Genomic DNA, 24,347 nt, shown 5'->3' on the forward strand with positions numbered 1-24,347 from the left:
TGGCTCTCAGCTCCTAGAGAACTGTAGGATAGTGAGCACCCTCATGTTGTAACGTGAATGATGCAAAGGATTCAATTGCAGTTGCAATAATAAGTTTATTAGAAACCCAGAGAGAAGTTTGGTAAAGTCAACAGAATAAGACAAGACCGCCGGTGATGAAGGCAGCGCAGGGACCCAATAGACAACCAGGAATTTCATGTGTGCGAACCGCGGTGAGTGTCAGACCTCTGGTGAAGTTCTGTGATCCGTGAGTGACATGATCCTTTGTAAACCAGGGAGAGCGATCCTCTTGAATACAGGCAGACTAGAATCCACACCAGAAATAGAGAAGTTCAGGCAGAAATAGCTTGCATAATCCTCTATGAACAAAGCAGAGTGATTCTATGTGAATCAAGCAGAGCGATCCTCCATGCAATCTGAGACACCAAATCAGGAACCAGCAGCAGACTGACACACACAAACATACACAGAGGACTAACCCAACGATCTGACAACACAAGACGCACCACAGTGGGTATAAGTAGAACCATGAAACAAGTGGCAGATGGAGCTGGTAATCAGCTGAGTATCAGCAGTCACACCCACCACCACACAGACACTTACACTGTCAGTGAATTCATGAACCGTGACACGTGTAGGTTCTTCAGTGCCTGGGCCTGATGAACCTGCAACAACACCATAGCGTGAAAGACAGCTTCCAAACAAGCCTGGAATGCCTTGCCGGTTAGATCCGACATGTACCTACAGGCCCGTGAGGGGAGACACGTGTTCCCCAAGAGGTGGAGTTAGGGCACAGTTGCATAGCAACGGCCCGTTCTACAGGAGGAACCTGCGTGTAAACTTTAGCAAGGAACTCCTTAGAAAATGGAAAATGGAGTCTCGACCGCAACTCCAAGATGGCCATCTTCCCGCAATGGGTGCATGACAGATCCACGAATGCTGATTCAACTTGTTGAGCGCCCAGACACCCCTCGGTGCCAGGTAACTACCGCATCCAGAAAAACACATAGAATGTCATCTTGAAAAAGATGCAAGCTCTATCTGTGTATGCTCTTTTAGAAGGACTGCTCTCCTTGGTGCTGAAGCACGCAGAGGAACGCAGCATCACAGACAGGGAAGTATTGCAGCCTGACGTGGATGTGCAGCCTGTCTTACGAATGCATTCTCTTACCAGCTGTCAAAACTGCTTTTTTGCGCTCTGTCTGCACCAGCTCACCAAAAGACCAGCTGTAAGAATAGCCTTTGTGATTGTTCTTACAACATAGAGAGACAGTACAAACACCATACAACCCCATTGATGTGCTGTCACACCGACTACCTACTCTTTAGGTCCACTTCCAAAAGGTAGGCTCAGCCAGTTTTACTGCTTTGTAGAGAGTGATTCCGAAACAAACCATCCACCACTCGGCTTCAAGGGAAAAAGCTGGATTGATGCAATCAAAAGCTCATTTATACCCGAGCTGTGTGACAAGAGCACTTGTGCAATTATTGCATGCCAATGTGCATTGGCTCATTTAGTTACACTCGAAGTAGATTGGCTCGCTCTAGTGAGATTCTTATTTGTCATTCGCCGACGTGCCGTTGAAAGTAACTGACTTAATGGAAACTCCATTTGTTGTGCACTTTGATCTTTGAAACTTTTACCTTCACAGCTCCAAAGCTGTCAACACTCCATCATTAACTGGAGTGTTGTGCAGAAAGTCACCAGACAAGTGCAGGAACAGTCCTCATAAAAAGTTATACGAAAGAACTACTGTCATAAGTGCACAAATTGATCAAACAGTTTGGTCATTTTTTCATTATTATTTTTTAATTCTAAATACAGGATTACTTGAAGCATGTCAAATTCAAAACTGATGATTTAAAGGCACAATATGTAAGATTTCTGGATTAGAATATCCAAAAACCAATAGAACAATGTTATATATTTTGTTGACTTGTGTACTTACATTATCCCAAATGTTTCCAATAATGTTTAAAGGGGTGGTAAAACATTCTTTCGCAGGCTTGAATGTGTTTTTGGGGTGCACTGTAACATGTGTTCATGCTTCGTTAAAGGGGGGGTGAAACACTCAGTTTCAGTCAATCTCATGTCAATCTTGAGTACCTATAGAGTAGTATTGCATCCTTCATATCTCCGAAAAGTCTTTAGTTTTATCATATTTATAAAAGAAATATAGGCTGTACCGAGTCTTTCCGGAAAAAAACGAGCGTCTGGAGGCGTATCGTGTGGGCGGAGCTAAAGAATGACAAGCGCGCAAAGCGGTGTCGTCCTCAAGCGTGGAGAAACCGGAGAAACCCATCTATCTCAGCTAATACAGATAATGATCCACAATCAAATCTGAGGGAGAAATAAATTGAACAGGAGAAACGGCAACATCAGGACGTCCGTCTCAGTGGTATGTAAGTTACTGTATTTAATGGCCTCTCCACATTTGTGTGTGTTTACTCGCAGTGTAAGTTATGAGGACATGATTCGGTTTATGGACTATTGTATGCGACTAGACCTTAGAAGTAGCAAGCAAAACGGTTTTGCACGTCAGAATACTGTAACGTTATACAGAGAACAACAATGGAGTAACCGTTAACAGTTAGCGCATTTGAATGACGAAGCACGCAATCGTGTCGTTTACTGATGTTTACTCATGCGTCCGTAGCCAAAAGCAGAGACATTTGAGGCAGTTTAAGTTAACTCACTGGCTGCTTCCAAAGCAGGACCGAAGCTTTAGCGCTGGGACTGCTCCGTCAAAAACACACTTCTTTGGTATGATTTGGTAAAGTCCTGACAGCAGTGGTGTGTAAATCCATTTTGAGACGCAACTGAAACGATGTTGTGAAGCTTCCCGTCATTTCTGCGTTCAAATCGGTTCAAATGCAGCGCTGCCTTCCCGGAATGCTGTGCTGAAGCGTTGAAGTCGCTCGACGTCACCCATAGGAGCTCGGCGCCACATAAGTGTTCACGGACGACTGGATCTGCACCTGAGAGACTGTTTACAGCGTGCTCTAGTCACGCGCACGCGCGCGCACCCTACCGGGAGAAGAGCCCATACAGCCCATACAAGGACCTTCCGCTCTTATTAACGTCAAGTAGACCCATACTCGAAAAAAACTCGCCGAAACTTGTGAGAAACCGGAAGGAGTATTTTTGACACAGAAATACTCATCAAACGTCCAAAATTAGTTTTTGAAACTTTGTCTATGTTTAGGATGGGAATCCAAGTCTTTAACAGTGTAAAAAGCTCAGTATGCATGAAACAGCATTTCACCCCCCCTTTAAAAAAATGAAAAATCATATATTTTTATTTTTATATATATTTTACCTTTAATTCTACACTGCTTTGTCCCTCCTTGTAAAAACTGATAGTTTCCGGGTTCTATTAAGCCGCTCCCTTAAAAAATACGCAATGGGCTCAGATTGGTTAGCTGGCCGAGCTGTGTTCTGATTAGCTAACAACCTAGTACACGTTTCTTGGAAAACCCCCACCTTTACCAGTAGTCTGTAAAGACTGTGGATCTATTGATCGCTACCTAAATGCACCTTTTATATTTTTAGAACGATTAAAGCCAGATATCTGTCGTAAGAACTATTAATCCAAACTGAACACTAAACATTGGCTTTACTATGTTAACCAAATCAAACACAGAACCATGTTTAGCATGCCTATAGATAAAAAGCATGTAGATAAACAATACATAAAAGCTCTAATCAAAGAATAATTTGCACTAATTCAAAGTTTGCTGCTGAGATTTAAAAAAAGTTTGTAATGTTAGGTGTTTGTCGGATAACGTTAAGAATGAATGAGCATTTAACAAACTGGTTTGCAGAGCCAAACAGCATTGTCATTTAATTACTTACTTTACAATTACAACTACAAATTACAATTAAAGGTTTACTTCAGCAATTAGCATATGGCTTTCTATCAGTAGAAACCCTGGAGTATATTTGAAGGATTGTGCTTCCCCTGCCGTGAGTGCGGACGCGTTTACCTCAGCTCTCATCATGAGAGCTCTTACCTCAACTCATTCATCGCGATGAATAATCTTACTCCTGCTGTGTTTGTGACACTCACTCAGCGGCTAAATCACAATACATTGAACACATACCGTTTTTAACTGTAGTGTCTGTTCTCTAACTGAACTGATCTAATGAAGATGAAAGCGGTGGTGGGAAAGTGATCAGTGATTCAGTAGTGGTGGCTTTGGGAGTGGACTCACAGGGCAGCGAAGCATTCTGAGAATTGTTGTCTTTCATCCCCATGAGACAAAAATACATGTATTGTCTTTTCTGAGTCCAGAAAGCACCAAATTCAAAAATATTTTCACATTTCTACTACATTATTGATCCAGATTAAATACAGATTCATCTTGCCAGTGCTGAAGTACCCCTTTAACAATACGAACTATTACAGGTTGTGGCCCGTTTTTAAATTTGGAACTGCTCCATCTTTCAGGACAAGCCGTTGCGCGAATCCTGCATTCAACTCACGAAGATTGTGGAAGCTTTCCTCCGTAAAATGTGCAGCAAAGAGTGCGAGATTTGGGTAATAATTATGAGGGGCTGAGTTAAAATTACATTCTAACTGAACAAAGTCGACCTGCAATCCTGATGAAAATAACAGCTTTTCGTCTGCATTGCGACAACAACACTCCAGCCTACTCTTCTACACAGCAATAAAAATGGCCTCGCCCCCCTTATACAAGATTTTTGGAAAAGGGGTTTATGTAAATATTGGGGCTAGTGATGTCAGCAACCCTGGAGTAATGTCTGTAGTAAAATAGTAAATAGTAATAGTAAAAAAAAAAAAAAAAGCAAATATCTCCCTTTGCATTAAACTTTGAACGTTGTAACTTTGCAGATCTTGTTTATGCTCAAACAGCAACATTACACACTAGCTAAAGTTAGAAAAGTGAAATCGTGTTTTATGATTTCTTTAATTCCAGAAAAGATTTAACCAGGACACGGACAGTGTCTGTTTATCGTTTATCAATCACATTATACCCTCATTACCCACAATTTCTGGTTTTTTTAGTAGAAACCGTGAAACATCAAAGACTCTTTAATATGTTATGTTTTTAACTTTGCAACTGTTTGAAAGCATTTATCGACAGAAAACGAATCATTGTTATATAGCTCACAGTTAGTCTCAGTTTAAATCTTGTTTTCTTGATTTACCGTGAGTACCATGTTTTACCATGCCTAATATAAATCGATCTTATTGCAAGTGTCTTGTAGTAGCCGCCGAGCGAACACACAGAGTACCATTATAACATAACTTTTATCACACTCAGATGTATCTAATATAATAAAACAGCGATGCGTTACCTCACATACGCATGGCCAGAAGAAGTGGAAGCGTTCGTCTGCGACATAAGCTCCACTGCTCTCGAGCCATGTTATGTCAGCCCCACGCTGCTTCATACTACAGTAATGTTAATAAATCTTTAATACATGAACTCATCCATGAATATGATTTCTGCCCGAGTCCCATCTGATTTTTTCCCCACCGATTAGAGGTGAAGACAACAACTCTCATGATTCAGCGAAATCAAGGCGTCATCAAGCTATGACTTTGTTTTGAATAAGCGACCTCTAGCGGAGAAAATCACATATTGTGCCTTTCATTTCAAACACTATTCTAAAAACAAAAAACAGTACAGCTTTATACTAACAAAAACCAACCATAATGTCTACATCTCTAATTAATATTCATTACTATAAATACTATAAACTGTATGATCACTCACTGTGGCCCCAGAGCGCCAGACACTGGGCATCCCTGGTCTTACAGCGGCCCCCATAGCAGCGGCCCTGAGAGAACCAGAAGAGAGTACATCAGCTTATAGTATACATACTGTGCATACACACACACACACTAAGCCTTAAAAAAATGGGGGGGATGAGCATTAAAAAATGGATGATGTCATCTTTAACTACATTCACATAAAAAAAATTAAAGGAGAATAAAATGAATAATACTTAAAAATACCTTATGCAAAAATAATAATATTAATAATAATATGATTATAAAAAAATTACTTTAAAAACATATACAATCATTGCAGTCATATCAGGAGCACAGACATACTGAGATCACACGACCAGTCAGAAATGATTTTTGTTATTGGTGAGATTAGTTTGTGGGATAAATGAATAGTGACTAATGCATAGTGTGAATACCACATTTCTACAATTAATGACACTGGAAACTGAACACTTGCATCAACACACCACTAACTAAAAGGCCAACATCTACCAGAACAATACATTTTTTTGCTGAATGCCCCTTTAATAATTGAAACATTTTCATTCAACTTAATTTAAACCAAAGTGCACATAACAGTCTTACTCTAAGACTAGCTTTAAAAGATAAGTCTTCCAGTGTGCAGTAAATCATGCAAACAAAACAGTAACAATGTTTAGTGCTATTCTAGTAAGAAACATGTTCAAATTAAATAGAAAAACAGAATATTTACCAGTCCAGCATTGCACATGTAACCATCCAGTTTGTGGACATTATGTGGACACTGTTTGAGAAATTAATGAGAAGCACATGTACATTTTTTGCATTATTAGTATTATTGTGATGGTAATGATTTAAATGATGATTTTATATAAATGTATCATTACTTTACTCGAATCGCCAGTGCACGTTTCCGGCACATCACAGTCATTCACTGCATCCCTGCAGACCACTCCTCTCTGCTCATACTGCAACACACAGTCTTTCAGTGAGTTAAATACACAACAAACGATACCAAATGAATGACGATAAATTACATAAACAAATTTGACTGCTGACTTTTCAAAGTATTTGTCCCTTTGAAAATAAAGTCACCCTGTGCTGTTTTAAACCTGCATGGATTTCTTTCTTCTGTGGAACACAATAACAGAAATTATTTTGCTTTTACTTTGTAAAAATATTATGTAAAAAAAAAAAGGGAAAAAAGAAAGATATTCACAGATAATCTTTATTTCCAGTGAGCGAACAGCTCAAGAACCACTGTGACTGACTGAATAATGAATTCACCTAACTGAATAGAGTCTGGTATGTGAATGAATCATTCAGGCTGTTTTGTGAACCAGATCAACTGATACAGGTGCAGATCTACTGGGTGACAAAAAAAGAGAAGATTGGTATCACAATGTATAAAATATAAATGTAAGCAGTTTCTTGGACTGATTTACAGCAGTGGAGCTCCAGTTGATTAAATGAAAATACATTGTGTTGGGAAGTAATGACAAGAAAATATTCTCAATGGTTCAGGTAGTGCCAATCTAGTCCAAACACATGACACTAATAATCCAAGTTCTTTTTAGTAAATGGAACCAGTGTAGCCTGATCTCACACAATATATCAAATATACCAAATATCGGAATTAACAATTTTTTTCCCTTTCTGACATACTTTGGCTAGTTATCAAAACATCAACATGAGCTTATCATTACACTCTTAAACATTTTAGTGTGACATTACAGATTAATAACGGCACAATTTTCAATTATTTTTTAATCTTTTTTATTTTTAATTTTTAATTTTTTAATCTTTGTTTTAACAAATTTGTAATTAATTTGTCATATTTGTGACTTGGCTAGATCAGAAATTTTAATATGAATATACACAGTCCAAGATCCCAAGCAAATACTCTTTAATCCAATCTATTCCTGGCATTTGTTACAGAGTTTACAGATTACAAATTATATAGTTTATTACTATTACATAGGCTACTTGGAAGGTATGAATCGTAAGTTTAAAGGGATAGTTCACTTTAAAATGAAAATTGAAAAAAGAAAAAAAAAAGGAAAAAAAAAGTTGTTTCATCCTGTATGAATTTCTTTCTTCAGCTGAACACAAGGGAAGATTTTTATGAAGAATGTCAGTAACCAAACAGTTAACTGGAGCCATTGACTTCCATAGTAGGAGAAAAAAAATTCTATGGCAGTCAATGGCTCCAGTTAACTGTTTGGTTACTGACTGAAATATCTTCCCTTGTGTTCTGCTGAAGAAAGAAATTCATACAGGTTTGAAACAACTTGAGGGTGAGTAAAGGATGACAGAATTTTCATTTTAAAGTGAACTATCCCTTTAAGAGCAGAATTTGCTAACATTAATAAGAAATAGCCTACCAAAATATCAAAGCCCTGTAGCTGGATCAGTTTGCAAACTATGTTTGCGTCTCTGTTATTAACAGAGGAGGAAATGCCTGTATGGATGCTATGGAAGGTGAGCCAGAACACCCATAGCAGCCATAAACTGTACCCAGAATATCCTAGCAACACTTTAGCAAACAGAACATTGTATATTCTGAACTAACTTCAAACTATTTTACATTTTAAAACGAGACTGCAAGTTGGCTTTAAGACAATCCAGCATACATTTCTTATATAACTCTGCTATTAGTGTCCGTGACCTTATTGATTTCATTTTATTTATTTATTTATTGTCTGATGGCAAAAAGGCCTATATCTGTGATGAAGCAGGCAGTCGGGAAATCTGCTTGCCAAACAAAACGGAAACATAGACATATTCTACTTGGATGGGATTAGATTTCTCAGAGGATCTCTGAGTTAGCCAGGAAGCAGTAATTTTCCAATTCACAAACAAATAGAAAAACAGACCATTTGTAATTGGTGTTTTTGACAAAAAACTGGTTGTAATTTATTAATGAAGCTAACTACACTGGGCATTTTAAATCCACATGCAACCTGGTAGTACAATTTCTAGATAGATGTGTTTTATTGACATTTTTTTGTGATCCGCCTGAATTGAAGTGGCGCTTCTGAAAAGCGGTACAGGAAACACTGCTTACATTTTTATTTTATACTATGAAAATTCCTGGGGTGAATTTTTTTTTTGCCTGGCATTTGTCACCCTGGTAGATCCACTCCTGATTATGAACAACTTTTATGATACTTAATAAACAAGGACCAATATCTAAGAGACTGGTGCCTATCTCAGTATCCAGGCCAAAGGTAGAGGAAACAACTGGCAGCCCTTGGTCATGTCATAAGGGTGAGTAGATGAACACCACTTACCTTGCAACGGCTACAACAGAGTCCATTGCTACACATTGCATCATGGGTCAAAGTGCATTTTTTACAGCATGCACCCCCAGCACGAGAGCAATCCTACAAGAATGCACAACCAATAAAAAAAATTGGCTCATCAAAATATTGCAAAAGTAACCTTCTTGTTCTCTTATTCTAGCACACTTTAAAGCAAGGTGCAGATTTATTTAATGAATACATTTCTTTTTCTGTTCGATTGTCAAAGGAAATTTGTGTAAATTTATCTTGTCACCCACCACTTGAGAGCCACAGTCACATTCTTCTCCCTGTTCCACAAAACCATTGCCACATTCAGGAGGATCCAACAACTGTAGCGACATAAAATATAATGTCACTGCTAAGATACTTACAATAAATATCCAGTATTAAACAAGCTACTCAAAAAATGCATCAAGCTATATCTATCAAGTAACATAAAATCTATCCTTTAGCGAAATGAGATAATTGCACTATAAGCAACAGAGCTAAATACAAATTACTTTGTAGATGTATTGTTATGACTGTGTTGTTGGGGGTGAGGTCCCCTTTCCGAGAATGCAATGCGTTATAAGTGGCACAAATGTTTTGCATAATTTGCACTTGCTATTACAATGTTCTTGACTTTGTGAGAGCAGGAGTATCTTAAGATACTGTGGTACCCTATTGTACATTTTTACAGACACTGGTGCATTCGTAATACAGAATTATTTGTATACTGCTGTGACCTCCACAAATCCTAAAAGGGACCAAAATGTAGAGTGGGTCACCACTGGAGACCCTGGCCCCCTTCCCAGTAACACTCTGAGTACTCAAGGAGCTGCACAGTTTCCAGACGAGGAACTTTAAAGCACAGGTGTTCATGAGAGGTCTAGTCTATCAAGAGCCCCTATCTCCCCCATGTCCTGTGGGCATATCATTTAAGTGTTTGGGTTACCACTACAGCAATATATACCACTGGAAGCAAAGCAAGGGTTACTTTATTCAACTCTGAAAACAACTCAGAGTGGTCCATGGCTTTTGCCAGCAAGTGTAAATAATCTACAATTTTCACTAAAGGGAAAGATTTTGCCCTTGGGAAGATGGTATTGGTGTGCTGCCCAGAAAGGATTTCCAGTGCAGGAGCCTTGAGAAGATTTTGGAATAGATCTCAGGCATGGCTTACCATGTACAACTAAAACGTTAAGTGCAGCCAGAAAGTTACTACCACATGCCCATGGCTGTGTTTCCCAGAAGCCTTGTTAGTTAGCCTAAGTAGATTGTGGATGCTTCTGGAAAAAGAAGCTCCTGATAGAGGTCCATGAGCCTATAGCAGTGGACATCATGTACCAAGTACACGAATTGCTAAGCTCTAAAGCCTAAAGTATATTTTCCTTGTCCACATTCTGCTCTGGCTTGCGGACAGTCCAGGTGATGTGATTTCATCATGAACACAGTTCGCTGATGTCAATTCTGCATGCAGCTAGATTTTTGTATCCATACAGACTTGAGAGAAGACAACAGAGCATGTGCAGGTGATTTGAGCACTTAAAAGGATGATCCACTAGAATGTGTCTACAGGTTCAGGGTCAAAGGAGTATACTTTGAAAAGCTTGTGCGCTCAACTGTGCACAAGATGGAGGGGAATGTGGAAAATGAGGTGAACCTGAGCCTTAAGAGGGGGCAGTTTGATGTGGGGGTGGGGCACCAATTCCCAGCATTCACTATGGCATACATTTCACAGGTAAACTGCTGTTATAAAATGTCTTGACCTTTCACAATGATAAGGACAAAGACTACACAAGTTGTTGCAATGCTGCTTGCTAACAGCCACAACAGGAAAAAGAGTAGAAGAAGAATGGTGCGTTCGGGTCATGTCGTAAAGATCGTATTTACGAGATGAATGCACATGAACACCACCACGAAGTCGTAAATACCAGTGGGAAGTTCAGGATTTTCTTTAAACCCTGATCTGAGTTGGGGGCGTGTCCGTGAGAAACATGGCGGAATCAATGGATGCAACGTCTGTAGTTGAATATAACGGGTATTTAGCAGTGACACTGTCAGGCTTTGTCATTTAAAATAAAGTAAGCTAGCATTAATATAACAATTAGCCTAATGTATAACAATACCGTTTACAGTGGCTTAATTGATTAATTAAAAACCTAAAAGAATAAAATTATTTGTTCTTCATTTTCTATAAGCAGAGTTAACAAACTTTGCTGTATTTTTGTGAAATTCATTAAATGAAGCTACACCACCATTTTGCTCAGACCAAAGAGACTTGAGCGCACATGATGTCGTAAACACGACTTCTCACCTCGTAAATACGAACATCCCAGGAGGACCTGAACGCACCAGAAGACACACTCCATGCATCAACCCAAAACAAGGGGCATATACCAAAACTTGTATCAAACCATGACTCCAAAACCGAGGTACGTACTGAACTGTGACTTTTATGTACCATTATACCCATAATATATATATAAAATGTTAAAAAACTTTTAGTGGATGTTCCAGACAAACCTTGTTAGGTTTATTGAAGAGGCAGCTCCCTCCTCCTTGCTGGAGGAACTGAATGTACTCTTCTATACTGCACCGTGAAAACTTTCTGGGTAGATAGTATCTGTCAGATCACATAATACAGTTAATACTGTTCAGTTACCCTTACATGGAAACAGTGTGTAAAACTATTTGAGAAGGAACAGCAAAATTTAACTTATATCTGACAGATTTATCCAAAGCAATTTGAGACCAATTCACACTGCACTAGACATATTTGTCAGGTTTTGTCGGATCAGCATGTCACCCCTGTCGGCATTTGTTGGCTCTTCATTTTGGAGATTACACATGTTGAATCTGGTATTAAAAAAGTGACATACTGTAATCTGTTGACTGTTGCTGGTGGTCAGTGTCTGTCGGTGCAGTATGAATTGGCCTTTACAGTGAATTGGCCTTTACAGTGCATTTAAGGTATACATTATGAGTGATCCTGAGAATCAAAGCAATGACTAGTATTGCTAGTGCCATGCTCTACTAGTTGTGCTACACTGCAAGTTTAAAAAGGATCTTACAGAGCAAGTTAGCTAACAATCTTAATAGTAACTTAGTAAAAGTACAATTGATGTTGTCTATCACCAACTTGAGCCAAATCCTTAAATCTACTAAGATTACAGTAAAGCAAATTTCTAAATTTGAAATAAGATTTACTACATCATTTTATTCACAATTCAATCGAAGTAATTAGAATTACAACGAACTGAAATTCAAAGAAATCCACATAACTGTAAGTAATTAAATGTAACTAAATAAGTTACGATTTGCTGACTCTACAGCATTTTTTGCTAAATAATTTGATGTTTGGGGGTTTATATGGTGTAGGGACAAAAAAGATACAAATGCAATCATTGTATTAAATTATTTAACTTTAGTGGACCAGGGTGGAAGAATGTTTACAGAATGCTTAACCAGTGTTGAATTTCTTTGAATTGGAATTTAGTAAATTCCTCTTCAAGTTATCCTGTGGGGTGTGGTGAATTCAAAAATTCCTCAATTCTGAATTTTGCTCGACTCTAACAATAATTCACATCATATACAATGGCCTTGTGCTTGCAATCAATTTGCCAAAAAATTGTCTTGTGCACTTGCATAATGTATGTTTCTGGCATTAATGTTGCAATAAAAATGCACTTACACAAAGACCCAAAAACTTGACTCACCCCGTATCTTCCATGATGCAGCCTAACCATGGATCTGGACATCTGCAGTCTCCTATCACACACACACACACACACACGCACGCACGCACGCACGCACGCACACACACACACACCACACGCACGCACGCACGCACGCACACACGCACGCACGCACGCACGCACGCACGCACGCACACACCACACACACACACACACACACACACACACACACACACACACACACACACACACACATTAAAACAGCAGTCCCCTTTTGTGTTATATTTTGTCAGGAGTGGAAGGATGTTTACCTGCAGTAGCACGGTCTTTGTTCCACATCATTCCAAGGTTCTGTCCTAAACTCTGACATAATGTGATAGCCATGGGTCCCACATTTCCGTACTGATATAAATACACAGATAGTAAGTTAGAACTTGATAATACCTAAATATCAAAGTCAACTGCAATCCTTTTCCTATATAGCACCTAAACTCTGGAACAGTCGTCCTAGCATTGTTCGGGAAGCAGACACGGACTATTAGTTTAAATCTATATAAATAAAGATGACTTGACTTGACTCATTCTGCCTTTATCAAATACATAGTTTTACAGGCAGGTAGGACATTGTATCTTTGCATTTGGACCGAATGCAATGATTGGACAAAGATTTTTTTGGTCCTGAGACTTCCACAGAAGAGATATGTATATTTTTTAAACATTTACAGCATTTCTATTATTGATTGCTATTAGGACGTGAAGAGTGTATTAACCAAGAGGCAACCTCCTGCAGTTTCCGTTAAAGCCAATACGGAAGTGACTTAAACTGCAATTCTTCGGCTGGCCACTAGGGACATGCTCCAGAAGGAAGCAGAATCTCATTGAGAATCTCATCAAGTTGGGAATTCTTAAAATGCCTAACTTTACAGCAGAAAAAAACATGTTTACAGCCTCGTACAATTTGTGGTCTATACGGCTAATTTTGCCCTTCATGACAACGGTGAGGGGGGTGAATTTTGTATTATATGAAGCCTTAAAGATCTGCTAAATTAAGGGCGTGGTCACTTTGATCTATCTACTGTCTGTTAGTCATCGCAGATATAAAGAACAATTTGTATTTGTTCCTAAGCTCCACCCATGTCCCGCCTCTTTGCCCGTTTTCTGTTATCCGGGTGTGACGTGCGATGACGCGTTGCCAAGATGGCAACAGCCAGCTTGTCTTTACTTTACACTTTGCACTTCAGAAGTCAGAACCTTATGGGTGGCGTCACGGACACTACGTCAATATTTTTTTTACAGTCTATAGTTAACTAGTATAACAAAAAGTGCTTATGAAAGACCATGGTATTTATGAAAAACCTTTAAGCAGAAGTTTAGTCTACTAAAGCCTACTAAGTCTACTAAACTCTAATGACTGGTTGGTGACATGTAGTTGCAGCACTACTTCTAGTTAGTAGAAAGTCTGAAGTAAACAATCAAAATAAAGTATTAGTAAAAATAGCTCTCACCTCATTGACTCCTCCTCCTCGTGTTGGTGAGCAGATCCCCTCGATGTAGGCCGTGCCACTGCGACTGCTCTGAAATGTGCGTCCCCTACGGATCACAGAATATTTACCTTCCAAAAGTGGTTTTGAACTTCTTACAGTTGGTTATCACGAAAGTCATAAGCAACATTACATTTCAATGCTACTGTTGTGATGCAAATGTGTTACATAAGGCTCCATGAAATAGTTTCAAACTAAATTTTCTTTCCTTTGTTGATGCATTTCCAAATGAGGATATTCTCAAAAATGTTATTAGACAAAAATGTGTAGATGCCAGGAGATAATGCCATATTTTCAGTTAAAGTTTATTTCATTGGGATTTAATTATATTGAACGGATATTTACATTCAATATATTGCATGTTTTAAATGCAATGACAATGCGTGCAAGAGTGTGTCGCCTGTATTAAGAAGAAAGCATTACATACGAGAGCAGGTGAGCTGCGTCACTCTTCTCTTTGATATTCTCCTTCCTGTATTTCATAAAGTCACGAAGGGTCACCAAAGGATCGTCGCCAACAGAAACCATGTTCTGAGTTGACCATGTCTCCATGGCGACAAGCACTATTCTAGTGTTCAGCTGCTCCTTGTAAATCTGGAATTTAATAGGATTTTAAGCATAAAAATTGCTACAGTACTTACTCAAGGAAAACATGTAAATTGTGAATGTGCCTGTCAAACTTCAGAACGTACAGCATCAGCCATGTTCACTACAGCTTTGGCAAAGTTTCTCGTCTGAGATGTCGATCTTCGCATTTGTACAAACTACAGAGAGAAACATCAAGACAAATATTACACACAACATGCAAAAAGAAATACAGAAAATAATATTTATTAAAGAAATAAGCTATTTTCAGATCTTACCAGTTCATAGTCATTGACCACTAGTAACTCTACATACTTTGTTTCACTCTGAACTGTGCGCGGACCCCTCCGAACCTGCAGGGGGCCACAGAGAATCACAGTTTAACCAAACTGCAGCATCACAGATTATAAAGCCTTAAAATTCTGCATAATTAAGGGCTCGATGACTCGCTCGCAAGATGGCAATGCCCAGCTCGCCCCTACTTTATGATTCAGAACGGTTAATCGGAATCCTATGGGTGACGTCACGGACACTACGTCCATATTTTTTTACAGTCTATGGTTTTGACTTATAACACAAGCCTTTGATGACAAATTCAATTGACGTTTCAAAAAATTAATTGTAAAAATGACTACTGAATAAATGTTTTTTGGATAAAATGGTGTTTGTTTTGCTTAATTGATTAATGCCACTTAAAAGAAGTTTATTAAACCGGTTTTACTTCATTTTATAATTATATGGTGAGTGTTTGATCAAACATATATACATGTATGCCTTTATACAGCAAATACATTTGCTGTACCATTATTATAAAAATAACAATATACTTTTAGTTTGTATGTACTTTTAAAAAAAAAGTTTTTTTAAAAAAAATATGGGTTTTGGGAACAAAGTAAAATGTCATGAGGTTCTAAATTTGAAAACTAAGAAGTTCTATTTTAGGAATATCTATTTATAAATCGGTCCAAAATGAAATAGAAAAAGGGCAATAAAAAAAAAAAAAGTTTAATATCTTCAAATGATGCGTTACAAAAACTGCATTTATCACAAACAGTATGAATGTTTTTTAATGATTGAGCCTAAAAAGTTGCGGTGGGGAGGATGTCACGTAATCCGCGCCATACAGAAGGTTTCGAAGGTAACTTTTGAATGTATTCTCAATGTCATTCTTGCTTTTTTTACAGTGAAAGAAATGTATTTATGTATTATGAAATATAAATGTATTATGGCTCGCTTTTATGCGGATCAGGAAGCTTTTTGCGTCCAATTGAAAAGACCTTACGGCATGCCTCATTCCTCATGGCACGTCCCATTCCTTTCTGACCTTATGGCACGCCCATTGCTCAAGTCTGCAGTTACCTCTACTTGACATTTTGTCAGTTGTCAGTTTGTAATTTTCAACAGTTTTGATGTTAGTTGATATAACTTTATGTCTCTGAAAAATATAGATCTTATATTTAATATTATTGATGCTGCTCTGCTGTACTCCATTACTCACCACTCTGTTGCAAGGATGACAAAAGTAAAATGTTACATTTTTGGTCTGCCTCAGCGGTCAAACAGCACTCGTCGTGAGTGAGATGGCCAATCAAATCAAAGAAGGCGGGGCTTACTGTTAGTGTGAATTCCAATGCATCACTTTATAGCAGAGAAAGAGTGCCTCGTAAGAAGCTAAGTAGTTAAACATTTAATATTTGACATATTTGACAACTTTTTATGATCAAAAACATTTAGTAACTGACAGTAATATATCTGTATTCTGGCGCGGTCGATCCCTGGGTGCTTCAGCACTAAAAGAGCAATTTTTCTCTCAAAAAGAGCAACACGGGTGACACTGCGTCTTTTTCAAGATGTCAAGATGTGCGTTTCTGGATGCGGTTCTAGACCTACTTTGACAGATGGCCAGGGGTGAAATGAGGATCACGTTTAGGGCAAACCGACTATGCTTTCCCGGGCCAGCGAAAAGGTCAGGCTTGAGTGGAACCCTCCACCACGCCCCAAGCCTTCTAGGTCGGACGACTGGTTTCTCTGGGCGGGTCGCGCTGGTTCTCTTTCTTCCCGGAGGTGCATGAGGAGCTCACTAGTTCGTGGAAGGGACCGTTTAGTGCTCAAAGCAGACCTGGAGGGTCCTCCCTCCTCACTACCCTTGACAGCGGACAAGCCAGGGGGTACGAGGGCCTCCCGCCTGTGGAGCGGGCCGTCGCGATGCAACATGTGTTTCCGGCGACCGCTTCCAACTGGCGCGGGGGACCCCCGGCTCCCGTCCAGGGCCTGTAGGTTCTCTTCCAGTCTGACTGTGAAGGCCTACAGGTCTTGTGGCCAGGCTGCGTCTGCCTTGCATGCCATGGCGTTGCTCCAGGTGCAGGCACTCATGGACATGCACGAGGGTAGTCCTGGCCCAGAGCTCCTCCCGCCGCCGCCCCCGCTCCTGCCCCTGCCCAGCAGCAGCCTCCACCCGGGCGTAGGCATGGAGCCGGCCGTGGAAATGGCGTCCAGCGTGCTCAGGAAGCTGCCAAACCAGGTGGCAAGTGCCGTTGCAAGAGACCCTGACACGGGCCGCCCAGAGATGGAGGAGACTGCTCTACAAGAAGTGTCTGCAGCACCACTTCCTCCCCCGGAGGACTGCCTTCGGAGGAGGCAGACCCAGCCATGGCTTTTCTCTGTCCCATCCATGCCCTACGGACCTACGTGGACAGAATGCAAAGCTTTAGGACCTCAGAGCAGCTCTTCGTCTGTTACAGAGGCCAGCAGAAGGGAAAGGCTGTCTCCAAGCAGAGGATGGCCCACTGGATAGTGGATGCCATCATCTTGGTGTAGAAATCCCAAGACGTGCCCTGCCCGCTTGGGGTTAGAGCCCATTCTACTATGGGTATGGCCTCTTCCTTGCCGTTGGCTCGTGGCGCCTCGCTGACAGATTTGTAGAGCTGCGGCCTAGGCGACACCCAACACGCTCGCTAGATTATATAGCCTACGTGTAGAGCCGGTATCTTCCCGTGTACTCACTTCCCACAGACGGTAACACCGAAGTTCCCGTTCTAAGTATCGGCTTACTGCGCCACTCCCTTCCCCATGGAACGGATACGTGCGCTTATATGCTCCAGTCGAGTTCCCCAGAATGGCGAACCCTGTCGAGTCCTCCGCAACCCGTGGCAGTCAGACGTGGTGGAGTGTCTGACGCCAGGTCTAACACTAGTATACATTGGTGGAACTTGTTTTAGGCTGGGTTCCATATGTTGTGACCCCCACGGCGGTCCCATATGTGTATTCTTCCATGGTACGGCTCCCTCCGGCAAGCCCATGTCTTTTCCCCTTTAGCAGAGCCCGTCTGCCGTCCCAGTCTGGTGTTGCTCCCCTGCCTACAATGGCCGGGGCCACCCCTGGGACTTCCGTTTATTGTACTGCCCACGGCCAGTCCATACGTGTTTTTTCCACATGGCAACTCAATCTGGGCATGATGTGGCTTCCGCAGCGACTGACAGAAGGGGTCTGAGGGGCTCTTACGGGGCGCTGGAAGTGGTAGTAACTGTGGCGTTTTTCAAAGGGATCCCAATTCGTCGGTACGTCCGATGTCCGTCGAACGTAACCGACTGAAAGGGAACGTCTCGGTTACGTATGGTAACCCTCGTTCCCTGAAGGAGGGAACGGAGACGTACATCCCGTCACCACAGTTACTGTACCATCACTGCAGGCCGAGTCACTAGTTTGTGAAAAACAACAGTGAAAAACAGTGCCTGGCAATCGCTTCCGCTTTATACCCGCGCTGCGGGGCGGGGTGCGATGTGCAAAGCACACACGGCAATGTTAAATGACCTGTTTTCTATATCTCGAAGCTGATAGGGCTCATAGAAGTGATCCCCCATTCGCTGGTACAACCGACGTACGTCTCCGTTCCCTATTTCAGGGAACGAGGGTTACCATATGTAACCGAGACGTTCCCTTTCAGTCGGTTACGTTCGACGGACGTACCGACGAATTGGGATCCCTTTGGAAAACGCCACAGTTACTACCACTTCCAGCTCCCCGTAAGAGCCCCTCAGACCCCTTCTGTCACATTCTCTCCTCTCCACCTATCGCTGGTGTCTGGTGAGCGCACTGTACTGTGGCTGCCGTCGCATCATCCAAGTGGATGCTTCACACTGGTGGTGGTTGAGGAGAGACCCCTGACATGAGTGTAAAGCGCTTTGGGTGTACAGTAGTACATTTGAAAGCACTATATAAATGCCTCATTCATTCATTCATTCATTCATTCATTCATTCATTCATTCATTCAAATTAAAATGTTTTACCGCAACAAAACATTAATGGGGAAGCATGTGGATTGGCACAATTTTAGCCCCAGTCCAGCTCTAATGATTCTCCTCTAATAAGGACAGAAAGAAGACCTTCTAATGATAACTCCTTATAATAATGCATTTATGCCTTTAATGTGTGTTAAAGGTATGACTTTTTAAAATTCTACGTTGTACAAAAATGTTGCTGCATGCGCCAAGACTACTATGATAGGGGCCCTTGGGTAGGCTTGCCACAGGACACTATAGCCCCTTTCACACTGCACGTCGGACCCACAATATTCCCGGAACATTGCCGGGTCGCCTTCTGGGTGAAAGCAACCACGTCCCAGCATTGATTACCGAATTGAACCCGGGTCGGGGACCTAGTAACATTGCGGTATTCGACCCGGGACGAACGCTGTGTGAACAAAAGCCGAAACTAATGCCGCAAAGTGTATGTAGCTATCGTGCGACTCCTAGAGCTTGTTTTTTCAATAATACAACCCTGCAGTGCCAGAAGAGCTAGTCGATGTTTTAAACGCAGAGAGTGTTCATATACAAAAGAAACTAAAATTAAACAAGCAGAAATGTGCGCAAACTGGACACAAGTCGAGACCACGGAGCTCCTACTATCCGCGCTGAAGCTGAGATCGCTCGCCATTATACGTCACATCAGGATGTCACGTGTCAACTCGTTCCGGGACCGTTACGGGTTGTGTGTGAAAGCGCACATATTACGGTATTTCGCTGGCAGTGTGAATGAGCCAAATCTAGCGGCCCGGGAACAAATGCAGGGTCGCATTATCCGTGTATTTGCCGGAATCGCAGTGTGAAAGGGGCTTATGTGTTCTTAATGCAGGTCTGCCTGTCTTCACTTGAAATAACTCCAAATAAATCTCAGCTTTTCTTGTAAGTTTTTTCCTGGTCACTTCATGCATTTTCTTTGATTGATCGGAAAGCCAACCAGTTGTGAAAAGACCAGATGAATATTGAACTGCAACTGGACCAGTGAAAATACATGTGGTAGTTGAAGCTAAATGTGTAAAAGCCAATTCACCCTGCTCAGATAAATGCCAACAAACAAGTTAGATTTAGAATTTACACTATATTGTCAAAAGTATTGGGACACCCCTGCAAATCATTGAATTCAGGTGTTCCAATAACTTTTATGGCCAAAGATGTATAAAATCAAGCACCTAGGCATGCAGACTGCTTCTACAAACATTTGTGAAAGAATGGGTCGCTCTCATGAGCTCATTGAATTCAAGCATTGGCACGTGTGCAATAATTCCATTTGTGAAATTTCCTCGCTACGAAATATTCTATGATTAACTGTTAGTGGTATTATAACAAACTGGAAGCAATTGGGAACAACAGCAACTCAGCCACAAAGTTGCTACGTAAAATCACAGAGCAGTGACAGCGCATGCTGAGGAGACTGCGAGTCAGGCCTTCTCGTTAAAAATCAGTGCCTGACCTCACAAATGCTCTTCTAGAAGAATTGTCAAAAATTCCCATAAACACACTCATAAACCTTGTGGAAAGCCTTCCCAGAAGAGTTGAAGCTGTTATAGATGCAAAGGGTGGGCCATCTACAGATTAAGAATGGGATGTCATTAAAGTTCATGTGCAATATCAAGTATATGAAAAATAATTGTCATGTTTACACTACTCCAACAGACACAGACAAACGCTGATTGAACATGTTTAGTCGGGTGAAAACAAGCCCCGTCCAATGGCAACAGACACCGACTGGGGTAACGAACTGATCTGACAAAAGCCAACAAACGTGTTTGTTGGCATTTGTCTGTGCGGTTTGATTTGGCCTTTAATTTTACTCCTCCCAAAAAAGTTTAAAAAACAAAGCTGTGAGCGCATGTTATACCAGCTCATGGTAGCCAGATAGTCAACACAATGCTACTGCAACATGCATCACCACAAATATGGGCTGCCGCAGATGAGTAGACTTTAGAAAGCCAAGTTTATCTCTTTAGAAAGCCCACACGCAAACTGACGCAAATGAAATTGAAAGTTGGGCATCGCAGTCTTGGAGTTCAACACAGTCATCTTCATTAAAAAGAAGTGAGACTAAATTATCTTACATTCTGAGAAAAAAAAAATGGGACAAAAGTTGCCACTGGGATGGTAACCTTTAAAAAGATCTGATATGTACCATTTAGGTACTATGCATTCTAAGGTGCACCATAGTGACAGCTTTTGTACCTTTTTTTCTAAGAGTGTACCAGTCCTGATGCCGCTTTAATAAAAATAATTTGTAACATTTATATAGTGCTTATCTCTGCACCCAAAGTGCTTTACATTTGAAAGGGGGTAATCTCTTCATCTACCACCAATGTGCAGCATCCACCTGGATGATCCAACGGCAGCCATACTGCGCCAGAACACCCACCACACACCAGATGATTGGTGGAAAGGAGACAGTATTTATCCTCTATTTAGCATTTATATGGGGATGAATAGGAGGCTATGATGATGGATAGAGACCAGTGGGCAAATTTGGCCAGGATGCCAGGTTTACACTCCTACTCTTTTTGTTTCGGACCAGTGATTACAGAGAGACAGGACCTCAGTTTAACATCTCATCTGAAGGACGTGAACTCAGGTGAATTTGCATATAGTGTGGAAATATTTAGACTGGATTTACAGTATATTCGTTTTGCAGACACACATTTATGTTAAGTGTAAATGGAAGCATTTTAACAAATAGGCCCTACAGAGCCATGGACCACAAAGATCTTAAGAAGCATCCATGGGATCTCCTTGTTCAAAGGTATTGCTCAGACGAGGGCTACAAAAATTTCCAAGTGATTAGATAAGCCATGGAAAACAGAAAGGACATTCTTCAACACGTGGAGAAATAACAAGGTTATCAAGAATAGGGTACACCTTATTTTACAGTCATGTTTTACTACGCATGAACATACTACGTACTACTTTTTTTTGCAATTACAATAAGTGGGTTATAACTAGGTTCTAACCCTGAACCTAACATTAACCCATGTAGTTACCTTAGATTACCAGTACTTTTTTGGGTACGTACACTGTAAGTACACCTACTGTAATAATAAATTGTAACCAAGAACAGGGTTGACCCTCCAAAATGAATGAGAAGACAAAGAGATAACTGGTGAGGGAGGCTGTCAAGAGTCCTACAGAAACACTAAAACAGTTGCAGCTCTTACTCCCAATTACTGGTTGTGCTCCATACATGTGACAGCTATCTCCAATATTCTTAGTCTGCCTGGGCTATGGGGCATGGTGGCAAGACACGAGCCTCTTTTAACTAAAAACTGGCACAAGCCATTCTTAACAACTTACATCCAATCTCCCTAAATCATGTGGGAAAAAAAGTGTTATGGTCTAATGAGACCAAGTTAGAATTTTTTGCCGAAAATTGTAAAAGTTATGCTTAGACACAAAAACATCACAGCACATCAGAAAAAGAACACCATACCTTCGGTGAAGCATGGAGGTGCAATATCATGCTTTGGGGCTGTTTTTTATTACCTGGAACTGGGGCTTTAGTAAAGTTTAAGGGAATCATGAATAGCTATAAGTACCAGTCGATTTTGGCACAGAACCTTCTGGTGTCTGCTAGAAAGCTGAAGAGAATAAAGATAACTTTCACTTTCAGAAAGATGGATGTTTTGGAGGGGCCTAGCAAGAGTTTAGACCTGCTGAATCTTATAGTAAATCTGTGAGGGGACCTGAAGTGGGCTGTGCACAAGAGATGCCATGGTAATTTAACAGATCTGGAAGGTTTTTGCAAAGAATTAGTGAAAAAATAAAGATGTGCCAAGCTGATAGACTCCTACCCTATCACGCTGAGTGGTGTAATAAAATCAAAGGGTACTTCAACTAAGAATTAGTTCCAATCAAATTATTCCAACTTTCTTTTTTTCGTATATTTTTGTATCACTTGCTTTGTTCCTGAATGAATCAGCTGTTTGAACAAATGGGTGGAATTAATGACTCAGTGGATGCGTTTATATGCGCGTTCTTAAGCCGAGTATGCCTAATAAGCCAACAATGAACATGGTCATGTAAACGCGGTAACCCGTTTTCTTTTATCGGAGTAAGGTCATAAATAGCGTAAGAATAAACCGGTCGGGACAGCTAGTTTTCTTCCTCTTACCTCGATTTCACGCTGCATGCAAACGCGTTAACCTGCTTTCTGTCAGCTTATTGAAGTGCGCATGGGTGATAGGTGACAAAAAGAGCACCTATTAAGAGCAGATTAAATGCATCCAGACAGAGCGTTTTGCATGAAATAAGGACATATATGACAAACGCAGACTCGTTTAAGACCCAGAAAATTGTAAAGAGGTGTTCTCTTTTCTCATGCAGCAGAAGTAGCCTAGAAGAGGTTCAGTCAAAACGTCTAAACACTGCATAACTGCATAAGGGATAATATGAGCCGTAAATCTCCCGCTGACACGGCGCATGCTTTATTTAACATCACAACTGACGTAACATTTGAAAAACTATCAGATATACGGACATTATTATTTTTGACGCCACTACAAGGAATAACCCGGTTTATAAATAAAGTCATGTAAACACGGTTTACTTGCGTTGTCTGTTTACTGGTTTGCATGTAAACGCACCTAATGACTCATTATTAAGACAGTGGCTTGCCCCCTGGTGGGTATATTTGCCATATTAAAGAATCTTTTATATATATATATATATATATATATATATATATATATATATATATATATATATATATATATATATATATATATATATATATATATATATATATAAAATATTGACTGGTAACAGCCTATAGATGTACATTTGATAAGGTTAGAAGAAATTGCCCTTATACAGGTAAAAATGCCCTTGGAAATCAAATTAAGGTGTCAGTATATCGCTCCTAAATGTTTTTTTTTTTTTTTTTTTTAAGTTTATTTTTCCTCTCACTGCTGTGAACTGTACACTGCACAAAATATAAAGAATATAAAAAGTTTCAGGGGTCAGCTGACCACGACAGTACCGACACAAAAACATTTTTGCCATATTACACACTCCAGCCATACGGTTATATTTGTAAAATGCAGCAAAGAGCTCGTAGTTTTTTTCTCCACATTTGAATTTAAATGTTTTATTGATTCTTGTGTGACTCCCTCTCCTCTTCCCACCCTCTACTATCCCATCTTTCCATAGCTTAGCACTTTTTTTTAGCCTTTTTCAAATCTAA

General features: G+C 40.4%; 1 protein-coding gene across 2 annotated transcripts in view; it reads right to left on the reverse strand.

Moving 5' to 3' along the window:
• Positions 1–24,347, reverse strand: part of adam11 (ADAM metallopeptidase domain 11) — a 66,699-nt gene that overhangs the window by 18,237 nt on the left and 24,115 nt on the right. For both annotated transcript variants that reach the window (XM_067430688.1, XM_067430687.1), the window contains exons 10-21: positions 15,128–15,202; positions 14,957–15,028; positions 14,692–14,858; positions 14,229–14,313; positions 13,035–13,125; positions 12,745–12,796; positions 11,552–11,651; positions 9,304–9,375; positions 9,035–9,127; positions 6,629–6,709; positions 6,475–6,525; positions 5,746–5,809 (exon numbers count right to left, since the gene is read on the reverse strand). In XM_067430688.1, the coding sequence (XP_067286789.1) occupies positions 5,746–5,809; positions 6,475–6,525; positions 6,629–6,709; positions 9,035–9,127; positions 9,304–9,375; positions 11,552–11,651; positions 12,745–12,796; positions 13,035–13,125; positions 14,229–14,313; positions 14,692–14,858; positions 14,957–15,028; positions 15,128–15,202 (1,003 nt within the window). The remainder of the gene's footprint in view (positions 1–5,745; positions 5,810–6,474; positions 6,526–6,628; positions 6,710–9,034; positions 9,128–9,303; positions 9,376–11,551; positions 11,652–12,744; positions 12,797–13,034; positions 13,126–14,228; positions 14,314–14,691; positions 14,859–14,956; positions 15,029–15,127; positions 15,203–24,347) is intronic.

This window comes from Pseudorasbora parva, chromosome 21, assembly GCF_024679245.1.
Source record: "Pseudorasbora parva isolate DD20220531a chromosome 21, ASM2467924v1, whole genome shotgun sequence".
Taxonomy (NCBI): domain Eukaryota; kingdom Metazoa; phylum Chordata; class Actinopteri; order Cypriniformes; family Gobionidae; genus Pseudorasbora; species Pseudorasbora parva.